This window comes from Drosophila suzukii, chromosome 3 (genome assembly GCF_043229965.1).
Source record: "Drosophila suzukii chromosome 3, CBGP_Dsuzu_IsoJpt1.0, whole genome shotgun sequence".
NCBI lineage: Eukaryota > Metazoa > Arthropoda > Insecta > Diptera > Drosophilidae > Drosophila > Drosophila suzukii.
Window position 1 is genome coordinate 23223865 of NC_092082.1, and position 19938 is coordinate 23243802.

General features: G+C 42.2%; 6 protein-coding genes across 13 annotated transcripts in view; 3 read left to right on the forward strand and 3 right to left on the reverse strand.

Moving 5' to 3' along the window:
* The window catches only part of RpL26 (ribosomal protein L26), a 165931-nt gene extending 164268 nt beyond the window's left edge, over positions 1–1663 (forward strand). For 3 of the 4 annotated variants that reach the window (XM_065864387.1, XM_065864390.2, XM_065864389.1), the window contains exon 2: positions 1047–1663. In XM_065864387.1, coding sequence (XP_065720459.1) covers positions 1061–1510 — 450 coding nt within the window. In that variant the 5' untranslated portion in view covers positions 1047–1060 and the 3' untranslated portion in view covers positions 1511–1663. Of the gene's footprint in view, positions 1–695; positions 812–1046 lie in introns of those variants that run through there. The other variant, XM_017089089.3, reaches the window with a different exon arrangement.
* A 1245-nt stretch (positions 1664–2908) lies between these two features.
* On the reverse strand, positions 2909–3971 carry arx (asterix). The gene is made up of 2 exons (XM_017089119.4): positions 3696–3971; positions 2909–3640 (listed from the first exon to the last, which is right to left on the reverse strand). The coding sequence occupies exons 1-2, from the start codon at positions 3870–3872 to the stop codon at positions 3296–3298; spliced, it is 522 nt and encodes a 173-aa protein (XP_016944608.1). The 5' UTR covers positions 3873–3971; the 3' UTR covers positions 2909–3295.
* Positions 3972–4366: 395 nt separating this feature from the next.
* On the forward strand, positions 4367–6048 carry LOC108020742 (corepressor interacting with RBPJ 1). Its single transcript, XM_017089117.4, has 2 exons — positions 4367–4561; positions 4968–6048. Exons 1-2 carry the CDS (start codon positions 4490–4492, stop codon positions 5994–5996), a joined length of 1101 nt encoding a protein of 366 aa, XP_016944606.3. The 5' UTR covers positions 4367–4489; the 3' UTR covers positions 5997–6048.
* A 100-nt stretch (positions 6049–6148) lies between these two features.
* Positions 6149–8000, reverse strand: CSN1b (COP9 signalosome subunit 1b). Its single transcript, XM_017089116.4, has 2 exons — positions 7842–8000; positions 6149–7770 (listed from the first exon to the last, which is right to left on the reverse strand). The coding sequence occupies exons 1-2, from the start codon at positions 7872–7874 to the stop codon at positions 6229–6231; spliced, it is 1575 nt and encodes a 524-aa protein (XP_016944605.3). The 5' UTR covers positions 7875–8000; the 3' UTR covers positions 6149–6228.
* A 1227-nt stretch (positions 8001–9227) lies between these two features.
* On the forward strand, positions 9228–12692 carry Prp6 (pre-mRNA processing factor 6). The gene is made up of 4 exons (XM_017089108.4): positions 9228–9455; positions 9523–11041; positions 11121–12074; positions 12154–12692. The coding sequence occupies exons 1-4, from the start codon at positions 9358–9360 to the stop codon at positions 12376–12378; spliced, it is 2796 nt and encodes a 931-aa protein (XP_016944597.4). The 5' UTR covers positions 9228–9357; the 3' UTR covers positions 12379–12692.
* On the reverse strand, positions 12107–17985 carry Ir75d (Ionotropic receptor 75d). 5 transcript variants are annotated; one of them, XM_070996660.1, is made up of 7 exons: positions 16023–16569; positions 15426–15949; positions 15326–15373; positions 14255–15264; positions 14004–14202; positions 12913–13773; positions 12107–12658 (listed from the first exon to the last, which is right to left on the reverse strand). In XM_070996660.1, exons 6-7 carry the CDS (start codon positions 13707–13709, stop codon positions 12412–12414), a joined length of 1044 nt encoding a protein of 347 aa, XP_070852761.1. In that variant the 5' UTR covers positions 13710–13773; positions 14004–14202; positions 14255–15264; positions 15326–15373; positions 15426–15949; positions 16023–16569; the 3' UTR covers positions 12107–12411. The 5 variants fall into 5 exon arrangements, 3 of the variants coding, with proteins under 3 accessions (XP_070852761.1, XP_016944599.3, XP_065720453.1); XR_011604347.1 differs by lacking the exons at positions 12107–12658; positions 12913–13773; positions 16023–16569 and adding exons at positions 16619–17324; positions 17701–17985 and having other exon boundaries at positions 14034–14202; positions 15426–15587; XR_011604348.1 differs by lacking the exons at positions 12107–12658; positions 12913–13773 and having other exon boundaries at positions 14034–14202; positions 15426–15587; positions 16023–16587.
* Between the last annotated feature and the right edge of the window lie 1953 nt (positions 17986–19938).

Sequence of the window (19938 nt, forward strand, 5' to 3'; positions counted from 1 at the left end):
GGAACTATTGAGGACCAACAAACTCCTTTGAAAAGTTTCGCCCTTGAAATTTCAACAAGGAAGTTTGGTTGCAGCCTTAAATGTACTTAAACACCCTCCTGGCATACGTACCTCTCATCACATCGTTTATTTAAGCAACGAGATGGGGAGATGAATGTTGCCGCAAATATTAAAGACATATTCATGAAAATTTCCGATTGAGCAGAAATTCTTATAATGCTTTGTCTTGCCAAAAGGGGAAACATACCAGGTTGAACATTCCCTCAAAAAAAGGGAAAGCCCTAGGGTCGATACGACTTTGTTTAAAATTATTTTATTCGAATCAAATTTGCATTTGTTATACAATTTCAAAATTTTCCCTAACGACACCTGACAGGAGCAAAATACAACCCCTGCCCAAAAATATCCCACAACACCATGTACGGAAATCTCCGCAGCATGTGAGGTCCCACTTTCCGCTGAAGCGGATCTGATCGACTTTTACCCGTCTCTTTCTAGCGCATGTACTTCTTATGGGGAATAAGTCGCTGAATCGGAATTTGGTCGCTGATGCAGAAACACCTCTGTCAGCATTGTACACAGATCGAAATACAGTTGCGCCAGTCCTGAAAACTAATGTCCACAATAACTGAAAACTTTTTGTCGGCAAGACTTCAACTGTTTCTCTATACCTTTAAAAGCGGAGTGTGCAGTGGGTATTATAAAAGCATCCGATATCAGCATAACTATCGCCATCTCTAGCGCGGTCCTTTTACCACCCCTAACGGCGGCCCATCTGTCAAAATTCTTTCTTTTCGTTGATTTTTCGACGGTGAGTGCGTTTTTTGCGTAAATATCGTATTTGGCCGGCATCAACAGATTTTATGCCCCTCAAACGATGAAATTAAACGGAGAAGGCGTCGCGCAACTCCGCTGTGCAATTATTGGGGGCTCGCAGAAATCTGTTTGCGCGAAATTCGGTGAAAATTCCCCCAAAGAGATTTCTGTGACGCCCCGATAGTTCCGGATAAACCTCAACTTACGCAGTGTCCACTTCCTGTTTACAGCCCTCACAAGCAAGATGAAGCAGAACCCGTTCGTGTCGTCGTCGCGCAGGAAGAACCGCAAGCGCCACTTCCAGGCGCCCTCCCACATCCGCCGGCGCCTCATGTCCGCGCCCCTGTCCAAGGAGCTGCGCCAGAAGTACAACGTGCGCTCCATGCCCATCCGCCGGGACGACGAGGTGCAGGTGATCCGCGGCCACTTCAAGGGCAACCAGGTGGGCAAGGTGGTGCAGTCGTACCGCAAGAAGTTCGTCGTCTACATCGAGAAGATCCAGCGCGAGAACGCCAACGGCACCAACGTCTACGTGGGCATCCACCCCAGCAAGGTGCTGATCGTCAAGCTGAAGCTCGACAAGGACCGCAAGGCCATCCTGGAGCGCCGCGGCAAGGGTCGTCTGGCCGCTCTCGGCAAGGACAAGGGCAAGTACACCGAGGAGACCGCCGCCCAGCCCATGGAGACCGCGTAAATCGCCGGCTGAGACTCTTCGCTGGAACCCTGGGACGTCGCTGTTTACTGTTTTTACCGTAACGCTTAGTGTAAAAAACAAAACATCTTAAAAATCGCGTGTGGAAACGGCGCCATTCTTTACAATAAAGAAACGTTGATTCTCGCAAATGGACTATGTTGGTGTTTTCCTTAAATGGATCAAGTTTTAAATGCGCACCTAGGGATCTATCTGAACTGGATAACTTGTTGAGCTTCTATGAATGCCATGTGGTTTAGATTACGATCATTATTGATTTGTTGGATTTCGAGTCTTAACCAAGTTCGGATTTTTAATTTCCTGAATTTCTTTGAATGAATTGCTCAAGGTTGTGATTAGGATTCTAAAACATTTCAAAATGCTGAGTTCCTGAAGTTTAGTAAAATTGTTGACTTTTGTAAAATTCTGCCGCGCAACTCGTGGTTTATTGTATTGCTGTACGGGTTTTGTTTATTTGATTGATATAGCATTCTCAAACAATTTAACTTAATATTTTGAATTTAGATAATGTTATTAAAATTCAATTAAGTACTCTTTATGAATTTATAACTAAACACTTCAAAAATGATATGCATGGTTATTCTGACCAAGAATATAATATTTTGGTTTACAACACGATTCGAAATTGTTGGCAAAATTATAAAATCAAACCAGGTTAAAAGGTAGTCAAATAGGAAATTAAAAAAAAATACGGTAGGGTAAGAGTTAAATCCTTGGTACTTGTACTACATCATCATCGAAGTGATAAACAATTTATTCCAAACATTACTGTGATGTTGGTGGTCACATGTTAAACAGCAATGTGAAGAGAACGATAGGCACACGTACTTTTGTTATTCATTTTTTATTTATTGCGATGAGTATAGAATTTCTGCAGCTATATGACTTCCGTCGATTTATAAAAAAACAAGTTCCTAATGGATTTAAAAATAAAGTACACTGTAGAAGGGAACATGATCAAAACATCGAATGTATACTATGTATATATATTACTGACTATTCTACTCGGCAATCTGCAATTTTACGACCGCAAATTTAAATGACCGAAATCGAAATGATTCACTTCGTTGTACATTTCCGACAAAATTTTTTGTTACTCTGCAAGGATATTTTTCTTATTGACCAAATAATCTTTAAATCCCATATCTGTGTGTACAGTGTACACCATTATGAAAGCAGCTGTATTTGCTATATGAGTTTAGTTTAAAACACACAGATTTAGCAAAAAAAAAATTTCTGAAAAGTATTGACAAAAAAGTTCTGATCCCTGAAAACCCGTTACAAACATGGGAATATGGTGTTATGAGAAGTGGTTATTCCGTTATATAGGCAAAGTAACACATATTATTAATTTTAAAATGGGAAATAAATGTCGGAAAATGTATTTCAATTTTTTATATTTGTTGGAGAGAAGGCACTTGTTTTATTTTCAACAAATAGTTTATATTTATATATATATTTTTTTGTAACCATAAAGAATTCGACATTGCGTTTCGAAAGCATCTCAACTAAACCTTAATGTGAATGAAATTAGATTTGGCTTCTGACTGATATGTATAATTCTTGATTTTAAGAATTGTATTATTAATCGCCATATATTTTTGTATATTACTGCTCAACTCAAAGAGAAACTATACTTATTTAAGAGCAAAATCTAAATAGGTATTTTAAAATGTGAACCCTTGGTTTCCTGAATTTGTGAGCTCAGTTAAAGCCTCTAAAAATACTTTGGCTTTTGTTCGATGGGAACATATATATATATTCCAACTACTGACGCCTTGAGTATGGCGTCCACGCTTCATAGGGCGCGGGACGAGTGTCCGCGCGTTTCTTAGCCTTTGGGGGCTTCTCCTCCTTGTAATCCTCGCCAAACTGACGACGATTCTCCTCCTTGATAAAAGCCTTTCGCTGTGAGGGAAACAATCCATTCGGTTCCCTCACTATGTTGGCCGTGGAGCAATAGACCTGCGGATCGTAGTCGGGAACATCATCGTCGTCCCAGTTTTCTTCGCACTCGATCTTGGCGTGTCTGGTGTCTTCGTTCAGAACAGCAGGTGCACTCGTCTGATAGTGCACTATAATCTTCCGATCCTCACACGATTTGGTGTGTTGCTGTTTGGTGTTCGGAAGTTAAGCGGAGTTCACTAAATATTCTAATTTTACTCACAAAAAACTCGGGCTCCGGAATTAGATGCCCCTTGTTGAAGGGACAAACCATCAGTTCCACCGTGTCTTTGTAGATCACACGGCATTTCAGGATGTGCTGCTGGAGTTTCTTGCGCAGCATTTTGTGCTCCTTATTGTACGGGCAGTAAACCATTTGAGATTCGTCATAGCTCTCCATCGTTTTATATTAATTGATTGATATGAAAAAAAAAGAATAAAAGAGAAGATCCAAGTTTCAGATTTCCCGACAGCTTGAGTGTTGGGCAGCACTATAACGGGGTAAAACAGTATTGGTATTACTACTAAAACAACCGATAGTTTCACACTTTTTTGTGACTATTATTCTAGGACATATTCGTGCCAACCTTCAAATCCGAATATTTTTTTTAATTCTTTGCAAGCAAAATAAAATTTCATACAATAGACATTACCTAATATAAAATACACAAATATTTACAAAATGTCTAAATAAATGTAGAATCGTTGAATTATTTGTTAATAATATTTTAAGGAACGCAATATTAAAAACTTGTAGATAGACCCTGTGGCAACCAACGATGTATCGTTTGCAAGCACGGTTTCGTGTGGTCATCTCTGGCTGCACAAATTTCTCAACACTGCTTCAGTAATATAAATTTATCGACAACATCGATATAAAAATATAGAACATCGATGTAAATAAAGGTATTTTCCCATCACTAGTACATATAAAAACAACGCAGCTGAAAATATTTATAAAAATAGCGAAATCCTCAAATTTTATACCATTAATAGCTAATAACACAAAACTGCAAGATGGGCAAGGGCTTCAACAACTACATGTGTAAGAAATTCTTCCACCCCGCCTCCAGAGACAATCTCAAGAGGGTAAGTGGATCCAGGTCCTGATAAAAAAACATAATTATATACAGTGGGTCACTTCTTACTTGAATCACTTATCTCTTGAAATCTTGAACAACCCATAAATACTGAACAAATATCAAAAGAATAAAAACAGCGAACACTTCTATAATAACCTGACTATTTAATTATTTCATAAATTTTTGAAAATAACTCAAAAAAGTTAATTATGTATTATTTAAACAACCACAAAATCATTAAATACTTATTTTCATAACTATAGATGTATCTTGCGTTTAAATTAGTATAATAACATGTTTTCTTCAGTTTTAATGGGCGTCTAAAGTTTTGAAAAAAGTGGTTTGGGCAAACTGACCCACTGTACATACTTCGCAAGAATGGAGCCTTACAATGTAGTCATGTCCTTTTGCAGGTGTGGATGGCGGAGCAGCAGGCGGAGGCGTACAAGAAGAAGCAGGAGGAGCTGCGCAACCAGTACGAGAAGGAGCAGAATCTGCACGAGAACAAGGCGATGCTCAGCAAGGACAGCAAGGACAAGTTGAGCGTGAATTTCATGTACGAACCACCACCGGGAGTGCGAAAGGAGCGCGAAAAGGACGACAACGAGCCGGAGTACAAGTTTGAGTGGCAGAGAAAGTACAACGCTCCCAGGGAGTCGTACTGCAAGGGCGACACCGAGATCCGGGACCAGCCTTTTGGCATCCAAGTGCGTAACGTGCGTTGCCTCAAATGCCACAAATGGGGCCACATTAACACGGACAAGGAGTGCACCATGTACAGCATTTCGATGAGCGAGGCTCGCAAACTACATGCGGAAACTGAGGCCAGCGACATCATGGCCAAGAACGTGCTGGAAGAGCAGATGAAGGAGGATGGCCTCATGATGAAGCGATCGGCGCTGGAGCTTCAGAGTATCAAGACCATCCAGCAGCAGCACCAGCTGGTGCCGAGCGACGGCGAAGAGGAGGCCAACACCAATCAGCAAAACCCAGAGCTTGTATTCCTCAAATCGCTGTCCAAGAAACAAAAGCTAAAGCTGCTCAAGAAACTAGAGAAGATTGAACGAATGAAGCGCAAGGGCGAGAGTATCAAAAAACCATCCAAGAAAAAATCGAAAAGGCAAAAAGAGGATAAGGACAACAAGAAAAAGAAATCTAAGAAAGAAAAATCAGGCAGAAAAGAAAGGAAATCTTCAGTTAGCGACAGTTCAGACTCCTCTTCTTCCTCGAGTAGCAGCGATTCCGAGGACAACCACAAAAGTAATCATAAGGAAGACAAAAGAAGTGGTCATCAAAGGTCTAGGGACTCGGAGCACACCCACCAACGACGAAGAGATGAAAGTAGACATCGCAGGGTTAAATCCCGCTCCAGAAATCGGTCCCGGTCCGCCAGTAAAGACAGAAGGCGGGAAAGCGAGCGCAAGGAGTACTCCAGACGATAGTATTATCTTTGTAATAACACACCAATAAATTCTAACATTTTATATCATACAATTTTTTAAATGTTGTTTAACTTGAACTACAACGTTCTATAAGTTAAATTTTGCAAATTAATCAAGTAAACAAAAGAACAATTTTAATAAAATTTCGGTACTCCTTTTCTTATTTAGCTTTGCTATATCTTTATTTAGCCAGTGTGTAATATATATAGTTCATCGGGTATTAAGTGCTGTCCTAAATTCTGGCTAGCTGAGCAGTTGTAGAGGATCCAGCAGAGACGCAGAGTTCGGCGCCGTGGCTGCTACTGCCCTCTCTGGAAACGTTCTTCACGTGGATATGGCTTTTGAGCATCGCCGCCCGGAGGACGAGCATCCTGGTATGACGCTGGTACTGCTTGCCCATGATCAAAGCCCTCTCAAAGGTGCTATTCCTTTGATCGGCCTCCTTGGCGTACAGGATCTTGTTGTGCGAATCGATGCGCGCCTGGATCTGCCCGTCCAATATCAACTGCATCACCTCGTTCTCCAAATCGCCCACCGATGAGTTAAAGGCCATTGCCATTTTGTGCATATCTGCCGACATGTAGGGGCTAAAGTACTGGATAAGAGCGCGATTACGTATTTTAGTGTACAAAGTGGTCACATGGGGCGCAATATACATGTCCACCAGCAGATTGTCCCTGATCTCATCCAATAGGGTCAAACAGGAGGCGTACTTGCTTTCGTAGAACTTGAATATAATATCCCTTAGTTGAGGCTCGAGTTCTAAGAAGAGTTTGAAGGATGTGGAAGCGATAACCAGGCGCTTAAGCTCCGGCCGATCAAAGGTGGCCAGGGCGCAAAGGCCACCATAGACCGCCACATTGCTGGTGGAGATCATCTCGGGAAAGTCGCAGTGATCGAAGTTGGCATTGAGAAAATGCTTGGCGGCCACTTTGTACTTCTTCTGCTGCAGCTCCGCCAAACCAGCAGCGCATTCCAGTCGTGTATGCACCTGGGCATTGGCCTCCTTGGAGCCCTCGGCAAAGTCCGGAGTGCTTTCTGCCTTGGATATGTAGCTCATGACATGAGCCCAGTTTTGTAGATAAATGGAAACCTTGATTACGTTTAGGCACATGTTCACCACATGCTTGCCACTGGTGCAGTAATCTCTGGCCCGGGAATAGCATTTCAGAGCATTGGTGAGGTCACCACAACTAAGGTAGTGGTCAGCCAGGTCATCGTGACCCCGACGAATGCTCTCCTTGATGGAATTGGACTTGTAGTTCTTAAGGTCAGAGTCCAGCTTCTCCAGCTTTAGGGCCGCCTTCTTCATCTTGGTGTCTACCCACCCGGCGTCGTAAGCGAAGGCATCCTTCTCGCCAGCAGGCTGAGCCTGTCCCTGAGCCTGGGCCACAGGTTGAGCTGCGATATCCGGAAGAGGTGCAGCGGCTGGGGCACCGGCAGGACCTGCAGCTGCTCCCTGATCTCCGCCAGCATTCGCCGGCGGAGCTGGGGCGTTCCCGGCATTCAGGTCACTCAAACGCTTGTGCAGCACCTGGTACAGATTGACGTTGTAGGTGGTCTGAACGTAGGTGATGGCCATTTTCAGTGCCTCCACCGCCAGAACCGGGCAGACGTCGGCCACATAAATCAAGCGATGAAGTCGCACGATCCCGGCATATTGGTTGGCGTACACCTCGAGATCGATGCTGGGATTCTCCACCACAATCTGCTGCTCCTCGTTGTTCTCATTGTCCTCGTTCGGTGCATCCACTTGCATCGGCTCCACGGCGTTCTATTGTTCAAGAAATACACCATTTTTGCTGATTGCACTCCCCTAGATAGTGTGATTTGGGTGTCATTTACCTGCATAAGAGGAGGCATCGGCAGCACGGGCATCCTGCGTTTATTTTCTACGAAAGTTCAAGAGAAATGCACCAATTCTGCCAAGTTATTGTTTATATGTGAAATAATTTTCCGATTTGAGATTTTTTTGCACCGATAACCGGTACAAACTAGAGATTGGTATCGAGTTGCAGTATTTTTGCTAATCGATAAATGGTTATAGCACGCTTACACTATAGCTGCGTGTTTGCGTTGCAATTTCAAGCTGAATTTTGTTCACATTGGGATCTCTTAAGCAAAAACAGCTGATTGGCATAAGCGAACCGTATGCGAACAAAAAGGAGGTGCTAATTGAATGTGGAATGTTGTCAGCGCCAAATGATTTCTTCATTGCTTTTAGTAAATTGATCATGGATGAGATTTCAATTTAGGAAAGCTAAGTGAAAATGTAATAGGGACTTTTGTGGGCCAGCAGAGACGCCTCCAGAACTATCACAAGACCGACTGATCTTCGCATACGGTTATTTAATTTGTTCACCAAATAAACTCCGATGTTGTGTATGAGTCAAGCATTATAATTCTAATTTTCTAAAAATCGGTATGCTCTTTACGAACGACCTGCAAGAGTATATAAACTTTGGGTTGCCGAAGTTAGCTTCCTTTCTTTTAGATTTATTAAGTATTCATTAACAATTCATCGATGACTCCAGCTAGGTTGTCCTGAGAGAAAAGTTCATCAACAATTCATCGATGACAAAAGCTAGGCCTTCATCAAAAATGCATTGTCAAAAATTGACATAGACAATTTATTGGTGACAGCAGCTAGGTTTTTAATGGCACGCAAAAACGTTGTAAGACGGTAGTCACTGAATATTTCATCAACAATTCATCAATGACGGCAGCTAGGCTGACCTTAACGAAAAATTCATCAGCAATTCATAGCCAGAAAAAAATTGGACGACGGCAGCTAGGCCGTTTAAATTAGAGAGAAAGAGAGAGCTGTTCCTGACACGATTTTCGAATAAGTGCGTCGGCGCGACCGGAGTCGAAGTAAGTCGGGGGACAGACTATATAATTTGCACATGTGCACCTTGCCATTATCGCATTATCGCCTAAAGAACTCGTTTTGTCTGCGGACACACCCTCCGAAGTAGCGGGGACAACCTCCCGGTTAATTTTGACGATATCGATAGTTTGGCTGTTATCGGCTTACCGATGTTTGATGTTGCTTGCATCACTAACCACGCTTTCAGTTTTACGTCAAACGTAAGTGTCAGTGAAAAAGAGAGACAGCCTCAGCGTAAGTGTCAGTGAAAAAGGGAGATGCAAGATGCGAACGTAAGTGTCGGCAAAACGTAAGGCAACGTAAGTGTCGACAAAACGTAAGGCAACGTAAGTGTCAGAGATGCCAGAAGATGCACACACACACAAAATTCTGAACTGAGCAGAAACGTCCAAAACAAACGCAAACAAACGCAAGAACATATTAATTGTTAATTAAATAAAGTTGTAGAAATTGATTTAGAAGTACTTCAACATGTCCAACATTACGGCAGCTGTAATAGCTAACCGCAACAAGAAGCATTTCCTGGGCGTTCCAGCTCCTCTGGGCTATGTGGCCGGCGTTGGTCGAGGGTGACTATCATCGAATGCACTTCTTACGTACGAAAACTCGATTTAAATGGTATCTTTGCTATTTCAGAGCCACGGGATTCACCACCCGGTCCGATATTGGTCCCGCCCGTGATGCCAACGACGTTTCCGACGATCGCCATGCCCCGCCGGCTACCAAACGTAAAAAGAAGGACGAAGAGGAGGAGGAGGACGAAGACTTGAACGACTCGAACTACGACGAGTTTAGTGGTTACAGTGGCTCCCTATTCTCAAAGGATCCCTACGACAAGGATGACGAGGAGGCGGACGCCATCTACGATTCGATAGACAAGCGAATGGATGAAAAGCGCAAGGAGTATCGTGATCGGCGGTTGCGAGAGGATTTGGAGCGGTATCGCCAGGAGCGACCGAAGATCCAGCAGCAGTTCAGTGACCTCAAACGTTCGTTGGCCAGCGTCACATCGGAAGAGTGGTCTACTATTCCGGAAGTGGGCGATAGTCGCAACAGAAAGCAAAGAAACCCCAGGGCCGAAAAGTTTACCCCCTTGCCAGACAGCTTAATATCGAGAAACCTTGGCGGCGAGTCGTCCTCCACGTTGGATCCGTCCTCGGGTTTGGCCTCCATGGTGCCTGGTGTAGCCACTCCGGGCATGTTGACCCCCACGGGAGATCTGGATCTGCGGAAGATCGGTCAGGCCCGTAACACGCTTATGAACGTCAAGCTGTCCCAGGTTTCTGATTCCGTGACTGGTCAAACGGTGGTGGATCCTAAGGGTTACCTCACCGACCTGCAGAGCATGATTCCCACCTATGGCGGTGACATTAACGACATCAAAAAGGCTCGCTTGCTGCTTAAGAGTGTCAGGGAAACGAACCCCAATCATCCACCCGCTTGGATTGCCTCTGCTCGTTTGGAGGAAGTCACTGGAAAGGTTCAGATGGCCAGGAACCTGATCATGAGGGGCTGCGAGATGAATATCCAGTCCGAGGATCTCTGGCTGGAGGCAGCACGCCTTCAGCCGCCAGATACAGCCAAAGCGGTGATAGCGCAAGCTGCTCGTCATATTCCGACCTCAGTTAGGATCTGGATTAAAGCGGCTGACTTGGAATCGGAAACGAAAGCCAAACGTAGGGTTTTTAGAAAAGCTCTAGAACACATCCCGAACTCAGTTCGCCTATGGAAAGCTGCTGTGGAGCTGGAGAATCCCGATGATGCACGAATCCTACTGTCCCGCGCTGTAGAGTGTTGCAACACCAGCGTTGAACTTTGGTTGGCCCTCGCGCGTTTGGAAACCTATGAGAATGCCAGAAAGGTGCTGAACAAGGCTCGTGAGAATATACCCACGGATCGCCAGATTTGGACCACGGCTGCTAAATTGGAGGAGGCCAATGGTAACATTCACATGGTGGAAAAGATCATCGATCGATCGTTGACGTCTCTGACTGTCAACGGGGTGGAAATCAACAGGGATCACTGGTTCCAGGAGGCCATTGAGGCGGAGAAATCGGGAGCAGTTAACTGTTGTCAATCAATTGTGAAGGCCGTCATCGGAATAGGAGTGGAGGAAGAGGATCGCAAGCAGACCTGGATCGATGATGCGGACTTTGTAAGTATTGAAAATATGTTTGCCTTTGATGACTTAAAATTAATAAATTTATTTTTTTAATTGTCTTTTACCCTTTCAGTGCGCCAAGGAAAATGCTTTTGAGTGTGCTCGTGCTGTCTATGCTCATGCCCTACAGATTTTCCCCTCCAAAAAGAGCATCTGGTTAAGAGCCGCCTACTTTGAGAAAAACCATGGCACTCGCGAATCCCTAGAGGCCTTGTTGCAGCGAGCTGTAGCCCATTGCCCTAAATCGGAAATCCTCTGGTTGATGGGAGCAAAATCCAAGTGGATGGCTGGAGACGTTCCAGCGGCAAGAGGTATTCTCTCCCTGGCCTTCCAGGCCAATCCTAATTCCGAAGACATTTGGTTGGCAGCCGTCAAGTTGGAATCTGAGAACTCGGAATATGAGCGTGCGAGACGTTTGTTGGCCAAGGCTAGAGGCTCTGCGCCCACGCCTAGGGTGATGATGAAGTCAGCTCGCCTGGAATGGGCTTTAGAGAGATTTGACGAAGCGCTACGGCTGCTAGAAGAAGCAGTGGAAGTGTTCCCAGATTTCCCAAAGCTTTGGATGATGAAAGGTCAAATAGAGGAGCAACAGCGACGAACGGATGATGCGGCTGTCACTTACACTCAGGGTCTGAAAAAGTGCCCCACATCCATCCCACTGTGGATTTTATCCGCTAACCTGGAAGAGCGCAAAGGAGTGCTGACAAAGGCCCGTTCCATTTTAGAACGGGGTCGTTTGCGCAATCCTAAGGTGGCTGTTCTCTGGCTGGAGGCCATTAGAGTGGAATTGCGAGCGGGTCTCAAGGAGATTGCCAGTACCATGATGGCCAGAGCACTGCAGGAATGTCCTAATGCCGGCGAACTATGGGCGGAGGCCATTTTCATGGAAACTAAGCCTCAGCGAAAGACCAAGTCTGTGGATGCCCTCAAGAAATGCGAACATGACCCACATGTTCTGTTGGCCGTTTCTAAACTTTTCTGGTCGGAGCACAAGTTCTCCAAGTGCAGAGATTGGTTTAACCGAACGGTAAGTTTATGATAATGACTACTGAGTAGTAATTGAGTAGAAATAAATATATTTCAAACTATACAATCATTTATTTCAGGTCAAGATCGATCCTGATTTGGGTGACGCCTGGGCGTATTTCTACAAATTCGAGTTGCTACACGGCACGGAGTCACAGCAACAGGAGGTCCTCGATCGTTGCATTTCCGCAGAACCCACGCATGGCGAATCCTGGTGTCGAGTCAGCAAGAATATTCAGAATTGGCAGTTTAAAACTCCGGAAGTACTTCGTGCCGTTGTGCGGGAACTATCCATACCCATCTAAGCGTAAAGTCTATTTTGATTAAATGTGTGCAGCCTAGCGCTTCATCTCTTGATATCCTTTCATTATGCGATAAACTTGTTTGAAGTGCTTGAAGATAAACTCGAAAAGGAATAGGCCAAAACTGGCGGCAGCTCCGCAGCCAAAGATTCCCAAAGCATATCGGCACTCGGTTATGCCTATGGAGACGAAGCCTCCTACACCGCCCTCGCACTTGGGCTTCTGGGGAATCCACTTTCGCTCCTCGCGGTTCACCAAGCTCACCTCTCGCTGCCACCGTAATCTATAGGGAAAAATAAAGTATTTTATTAATTGCATGGTTTTTCTTTATTTTTTTCTTTCTATGTTCAAGGGATTCTAAATGAGGAAAATTTATTATATTGGACTTTTTAATACATATTTGTGAAATGAACTTATAATGGTGCCACATAAATCCCGTCCAACCAAAGTCGGTAAAAATTAGTTTTCCTATGCGGTTCGATTCCAAACGAATTTAGTTGCATGAGATTTTTGTGACACCCTGGTCGGAAATCTTACTGTCTTCGAATGAGCTCCTTATAGGGAAAGTTCTTCCTCGTAGGAATAGCCAGCATGGGCAGTTGGAAAGGCTCTAGCTCCATTAATCCACACTTTTCTGGCTCACTGAAAGTGTCGCTGACAATTTGGTAACCTGCCTGGAGCTCCACCTGATAAGCAAATAACCCCGTTCGCATTTTTTCCATACCTAAAATCGGTCGTATATAGACATTATCTCCCTTGGAGGCGATCTTTTTATGATAAAGGTTCTTGGTCACAGGGTCGGTGGATTCCGTAAAGTATATTTTATTATATTGGGTATCCTGAACGCCAATTTCTAGAGGAGATTGACCAAGATCGGATAAGGAGCGGATGGCATCCGAGGGACTTTGCAGCAGAGCAACAATATTTGCCGAAAATGAGGTAAACAAAAATAGAGCTGCCACGAAAGTGGTAAAGACAATAATTCTCGCCGACCGATTCCGCACCTCCACATAGAAGCCCTGCTGACACATTGCCCCCCAAACAAAGTTTAGGGTATCCATGTATGCCATATCGTGGGTGTGTGGGGAGAATAGCAGTTCTAGAGCCAAAACCACGGTCGTTATAATCAGGAGCAGTAATATCGAAGCCCACACATCGTTCTCAAATGGCATGGCAAATATATTGGCCACCGCAGAAAGTGGTGGTTGTCTGAACATAATTCCAGCTCTCACTCGATAAGTCTCAGCAACAAAATCAACTAAAGCGATGCGATCCAATCTCATGAAGATCGCTAGCTGCGCCAAGTCCAATTCATAGCGCTGAAAACGTCCCATAAGGCCATCGAAGGAGCCATTTGGTTGTCTCCATCCATAGTTGACGGTTTGATAAGTATTATAGCTGAAATAGAAGATTGTCCATCATTTGGACATTTGGAATTGTTTAAATTTTTACACGCTTTAATAGGTAGCGTCCAAATTGCTGCGGTTTACTAATGAGAAAAATTAAGCGTGATACAAGTTATTTTAAATTAACTTAACAATATTCCCAATATAGATTGCATTTTTGTAACATTTATATTTATATTATAAATTTAACCGATAAAATTTTTTTCTACATAAGCTTCTTACCGTATGAAATTGTCCCAAAAAAGACTTAAGTAAAATGAATTATTGATGTATAATTTTAAAATTATATCTGAATTGCATTTAAAATTAGGTTAGTTATATCGTTTGTAGCTTCATCATTAAAAAAATTCGTTTCAAGATCGTCATAGTCATTGTGTCTTTCCAGGCATTTACAAATTTCGGAGTTTGGAAATTCAGCGATCTGGAAAATCAGTTCTTTTAATAATGAAGAATAAAAGTTACCCAACACTTACCATACGATTTATTTGCCGAAATTCATTTGAAGAAACAGTAATTTCGAATGGATCTTTTGACGAGACTCCAATTTTTTTTAATATCTTTATAAATGAATTAAGAAATTCGAACGAAATTTTTCTCGAAAAGATGGGAATGCTACATTTTTTGATTTGTTTGCATCTTGAGAGAAATTTAAGAAATTCAGATTCTTCAAGTAGTTCTTCGGTCAATTCGATGCTTTGCAAATTATTCGCATGTTTTAAAAGCCAGATGTAAAAGTAATCCATTGAGTGGCATTCAACATGCTTCACATTCAAATACAGAAGGTTTGGACAATATGGTAAATCGAACGACATTCGGAGAAAGGAAATTTCGAGATCTTTCAACGAAGGTAATGTCCATTGTTGACTCTGAATTTTTGAAAGTTTAGTCAACCGACAATTGTCCTTGAATAACTTAAAGCCTATTTTTAGCTTATGTAATGTTCTTCCGTGTTTTGAAATCCATTTGAAGAAAAAGTTCATTGAAAAAAAGCAAGTGGATTTTAGTTCCAATGACTTTAATTTTGGACAAAATGGCAATGGGAATTTAATTTCGGAATCATTAATACCTAATTCTTGGATATTTGGAAACTCCCATGTCTTAAAGTTATTCGATAAAAATATACTGTTTAAAATATTTTTCTGAAAGATGTTCCCATCTGCTTGAAGTATTTCCAAAGTTTTTGTGTGCTCTGAAAGCCATTTGAGGTTATTCGAAACATATTTTGAACGTAATGCCTTCAGAGAACGAAGCTTTGGGCAGTATGGCAACTCAAATTCAATTTGTGAACTATTAATGACAAGCTCTTCTAGGGATGGACAAATAAAATCTACTTTTTCAATTGGTGAGCTAATTGTTAAATTGGTTAATGTTAGGAACCGAAGCATTTTTAACTTGGATGGAAGATCCATAATATTAAGTGACAAAGGCCAGAGTGTCGCGCCTATTGTCAACTCTTCTAAATTGATCAATTGGTGTACCTCAGCTAAAATGGAGAAGTATAATTTTCAATTACCCGAGCACTAGTTCTGAAGAAAAGAACTCACCTAGATCCAAGCTCGATGGGTGCTTTAAAGTTCCCGATGAACGATCATCTGCAAAAGACATTAATTAACAGAAGAATCCATTATCCAATATAGGACTTACCATAATCTTCTCCCAAATATTGAATATTTAATATTTTTAAATTTGGAAGTTCTTGCAAAGCAAGAACTACTTCTGCTGTGGCATCATTAGTAATCCTTATTTCCAGAGACGTTAGACTTCTTACACCGCGGATCAAGTTTTTAGTCGCAGAGCATTTGTTATCTGTCACGTAGAGGTTGCTTATGATCTTAAGATTACAGCAATGTTGTTCTATCAATTTTAAATATTGAACGTCTAAGCCATTAACGTTCACTTCGTCAACAATTGAGCCACAAATCGACAAGAAGTCAGACCAATTCTCAAGTGGTAAATTCCGAGATGAAATTTTTTTATATTCATTTCGACTATGATAGGCAAATGCCGCTCCCAATTTATTATCAGCTAGGCCCAGCTTTATCTTATTTTCAAGGGTTAGCTTATTGAAAATGAAATCCAATATCTCCAATGGTAAATCCAAGATATTGGTGGGGTTCCCCATTTTTTAATCTGACTATCTGGACTATCTGATTCACTTCACTGAGAAACTTGAAATGGAAATGGAATCGGAACAGGTTAGAAACTGAAACTAAACGTAAACATTCAGGGATGGGAACTCACTGAAATGCCGCGGAATTGGATCAACTTCCTAGGCACCTGAAAACAGAGTTCAATCAGCTGGGGGGTCCACACACACACACCATTTGTACCGGAAACTTAGTCTTCGGTAATCTGTTCTTTTCCTTGGTCTGTCGAAACAATTTTTTGTGATCAACTTTAGATAATACTAGTGAAAATTAGGGAAAACTTAGAGCACTTGGCGAGCTAAGCCGGCGTGGACCAGAAGAAAACAAAACTGGGTGTGGTGTAATCATTGTCAGCTGATCGGAGCAGGAATAAGATGTTCCGGACCCAGCTAAAAGCTTTCGCTTGTTGTTGACTTTGATAGAGATTGTGATAATTATAGTTGCATACGTCTGGGCGTTAATATACAATGATCTTCCGAATAAACAGTCCTTTTAGAAAAGGCTTTGTCAGCTTAATTACCAACCAAGTCTTTAACCACATCTGACCCAAGATTAGTTATGACAATTTGATAATGTAAAATAGATCTCATTTGAAGATCTCAAAGAAAGAGTTGATCCCCAAAATACAAACATATGTACATTTCAATTTCTCATCTAAAATATGAATATACCAAGAAGTTCTTGCCATACCTCATATTCAGGCGATTGGCCAGTTCCAGCATCAAGCGATGATTAACCTTTGATATGGTATCAATGTGCCTCAGCGACAAATCTTCGATTGTTGTAAAGAGATCTGGAAAGGCAATAACTATGGCCGAGTTGAAGACAATCCCTTCCAGATTTTGCCGATAAGTTATGGCCGATCCAAAGCGCTGCAGGGCGTGAACCATGTGCCTCGGATTCCGAATATTATGTCCCACCAAAGTTTTCTTTAAAGGTTTCCAAGCAGCCACTTTGTAGAGATCGATCAGGCTGGACGAGAAGTTGCCTTCGTTTTCATAGTGAAGCACCCTTAACTCACTGTCCGGAGGAATAAATATTTCGGGATCCTCTAGCAAATCGATCTCTGCTAGATCCTCGGTAAGGAGCAGCCAGAACCGATTGGTGGTGAAGTAATTGTGCTCCGAGGCGGCAGACCAACGAAGTAGATTGAGTGCACAGTCGCTGCTGAATTCCAGGAAGAGGATTCCCATTTTGTAGGACAACATGGGGAGTAGAAAGGACGTGTCCCAATGGGTGGAGTTGTTGGCATGGAAACTCTTCGGCGGTGGTGCGTCCTTCTGCTCATCCAGGACATCGACATGTCGCAGGTCCCTTAGCGAGGTCGCCGTACTGACCTGCACATAGAAATCGTTGAGGTTGAAGTGCTGCCACAGCGTCCAAACGCGGGAGTCCGCTGAAGGGGAAAAACAGAGATACAGTAAAAAAAAGCATGGCAAAATTCTAATGTGAGATATAAAGTTAAGAATTTGAAAGTAGATATTATTCATTAAAATATTAAATTAAATTTAAGGCAGCTTTCAAAACGATTTTAAAGTTGCTTTAGATGTTTCAAACCACCTATGAAGTTGTCTAAAAAGAAGGCTGCAATATAGTTTATATCAAATGGATAAGTTAACGATTTAATGGAATATTAATTGCTTCCTTTTGGTGGTAGGCAGTAAATTCCATTAGTTTGTAAAGCTTTCTGAAACCCCCAGGGATTTTTGTCTGTGTGTTGTCGGGTCATAAATTTGGCCCGAGAGCACATTGCATGCAGAGGGTTAATTCACCAATGTCCGTGTGACAAACGACCAGCATCAGGCTGTGAACGCCGTGGTGGCGATAGTAAGCGACTAGCATATCCGGCAACTGATTGCCCCACCGTGTTTTCGAGTCCGGATCCTCCCGGGAGTTCTCGCTCCGCCAGCTGCCAGCGACACGTGGCCCCGTCCTGACCAGCAGGAGAAATAGCACGGGGAGCCAGCGGAAAACTTGAACTTTCATCACTCCGAATATTAACGAGTTGCTGTCCCTTCGCTTTTGCACTTCCCGACGTACTTTTTCGGTCACTGGTCGCTGGTGCTCCGTCCCTGGCTTTTATAGCCAAAAGGGTATTCGCCAGTAATTGCATTCAAGAATTGCATTAAAATTATGCATTGATTACACTCCGCTGCACATCCTTTGGGTCCTTTGGGTACGCTCCGCCCATCTGCCGCCATTACGTTGGGCAATCTTCCCGAGCAATTTCGCGACAACTGCAATTGGTCATCGATGGCGTTTAATTGGTCCGAGCAAGTGGCGCACAAATTGTCCTCGTGGAAGTGCGGACAAAGTCAATTACGTGTCAACGACGACCGGAACGGCAAAAGTTGGCCCGACTTTCAGGACTTGGTCTGGCTTTCGCATAAGCACATGAGTTGGCCCTGTCCTTGGGCCAGCGGAATTGGAAACTTTCACTTGATATATCTGAGAAGTAATTATTATTCTTGGCGTGCAAAAATTAAATCAATCAGAGCTATTTTAACAAAGCCTATGGCTTTTAAACGTATTAACTAAGAAATAAATGAAGTCTGAAGGGCTAGTAATAATTATTATATTTTAATGTCCAACCTTATCTATTCAATTTGTAGAATGACAAAAGAAAATATGATAGATTACCATGGCACTATATATTAGCGTTCTCAACCAGTTGCAGAATTTTAAACAAATAAAAAAAAATTCCTTAAAAATACATTTTTCCCTAATAGTTGTCTACGGAAACATAAACAACTGAACTAATTTTACATACCTTCATCACCTTCAAAGCTTACGAAATCAACTTTTAATAAGCTAAATAAAATCAGTTAAAGAGCCAAGTTACGGCCTGATGGCTTGAGCATTGAGAAGCAATTAAGAAAATTGAAAGAAAAATAAGACAGCGAAAAATAAGCAAATTTGATCAGGAATATATATACACACATGCACAAGATAGAGGGCACTGGTATTAGCAGGATGTCACAGGACAAAAACCAAACACAAGGATAAAGGACATGCCCACGCATACACCCCCACTTTCGAAGACATTAACACAATTACAATCTGAACATGTGTTAGTCTTCTAAGACATGCGTTGACTATAAAGAAAAATCCAATTAAAAGTGATAAAAGTTATTGAAGCGCAGCGTAGCAAAAAGGAAAGCCATTAGAGGAAAAACAGCAGGAAAAACAAATGGCCGAAATGCGGAAAGGGAAGCGAAAAGGCCGGAAGCGAAGGCCCTACGAAAGTGGCTGCGATTTGTGGCATGGCAGATAGCGCTGATTGCAACACCAGATTATCGCACAGATTGGCGAGTGGAGAGACAGGCCGAGGACAAATCACGATTCACACAGCTACCATTTGGTTAGGGCAATCATTCATCCGCACAAACGAACAGGAAAACATTTTCCACTCCGAAAACATTTTCCCAATCAGTTTATGTTTAAAGGAAAAGGGAACAAATTAAGACGAGGGTAACTGAATTTTTGATAGCCCTGGTAATTGGGTCGGCAATATAACAGCCAATTTGGTTAAGAAAAACAATACATATTTTACCAATTAAGCTCCTAAGCAATGCATATTGATTTTTTTCTATTTCGCTGTATGTATTAATTTATACCTTTAATAATTAACAGATTAAGAGTCAAAGTTTAAATAACTGTTAACTAGCCTAAAGCTCTCTGTTGCTTTGCTTTATTATTTCAGTTCCATAAAATAAATAGGGGAGAATAGTGTCGAGAGATTCGTTTTTTGAGTGCCCCTTTTCCAAAAATGATATTTTTCAAAGGTTTAAAAGCAGAAAGTTGCTGACATCTATTGGGCATATTCCTGTAAAAGTTTGATCGTAAAATTCTAGATGAGTTAAATACTACAGCTCTTGGCATGAGCCCAAACTTTTTTTTACTTTTAAAAGTAGTAGAGTAAGCTGACTGTATGCAAATTATTTTGAAAATTATTTTTTTTTTCTTTAAAAAAAATGTCTACTATAGTTTTTGGCTTAAATTGAACAAAT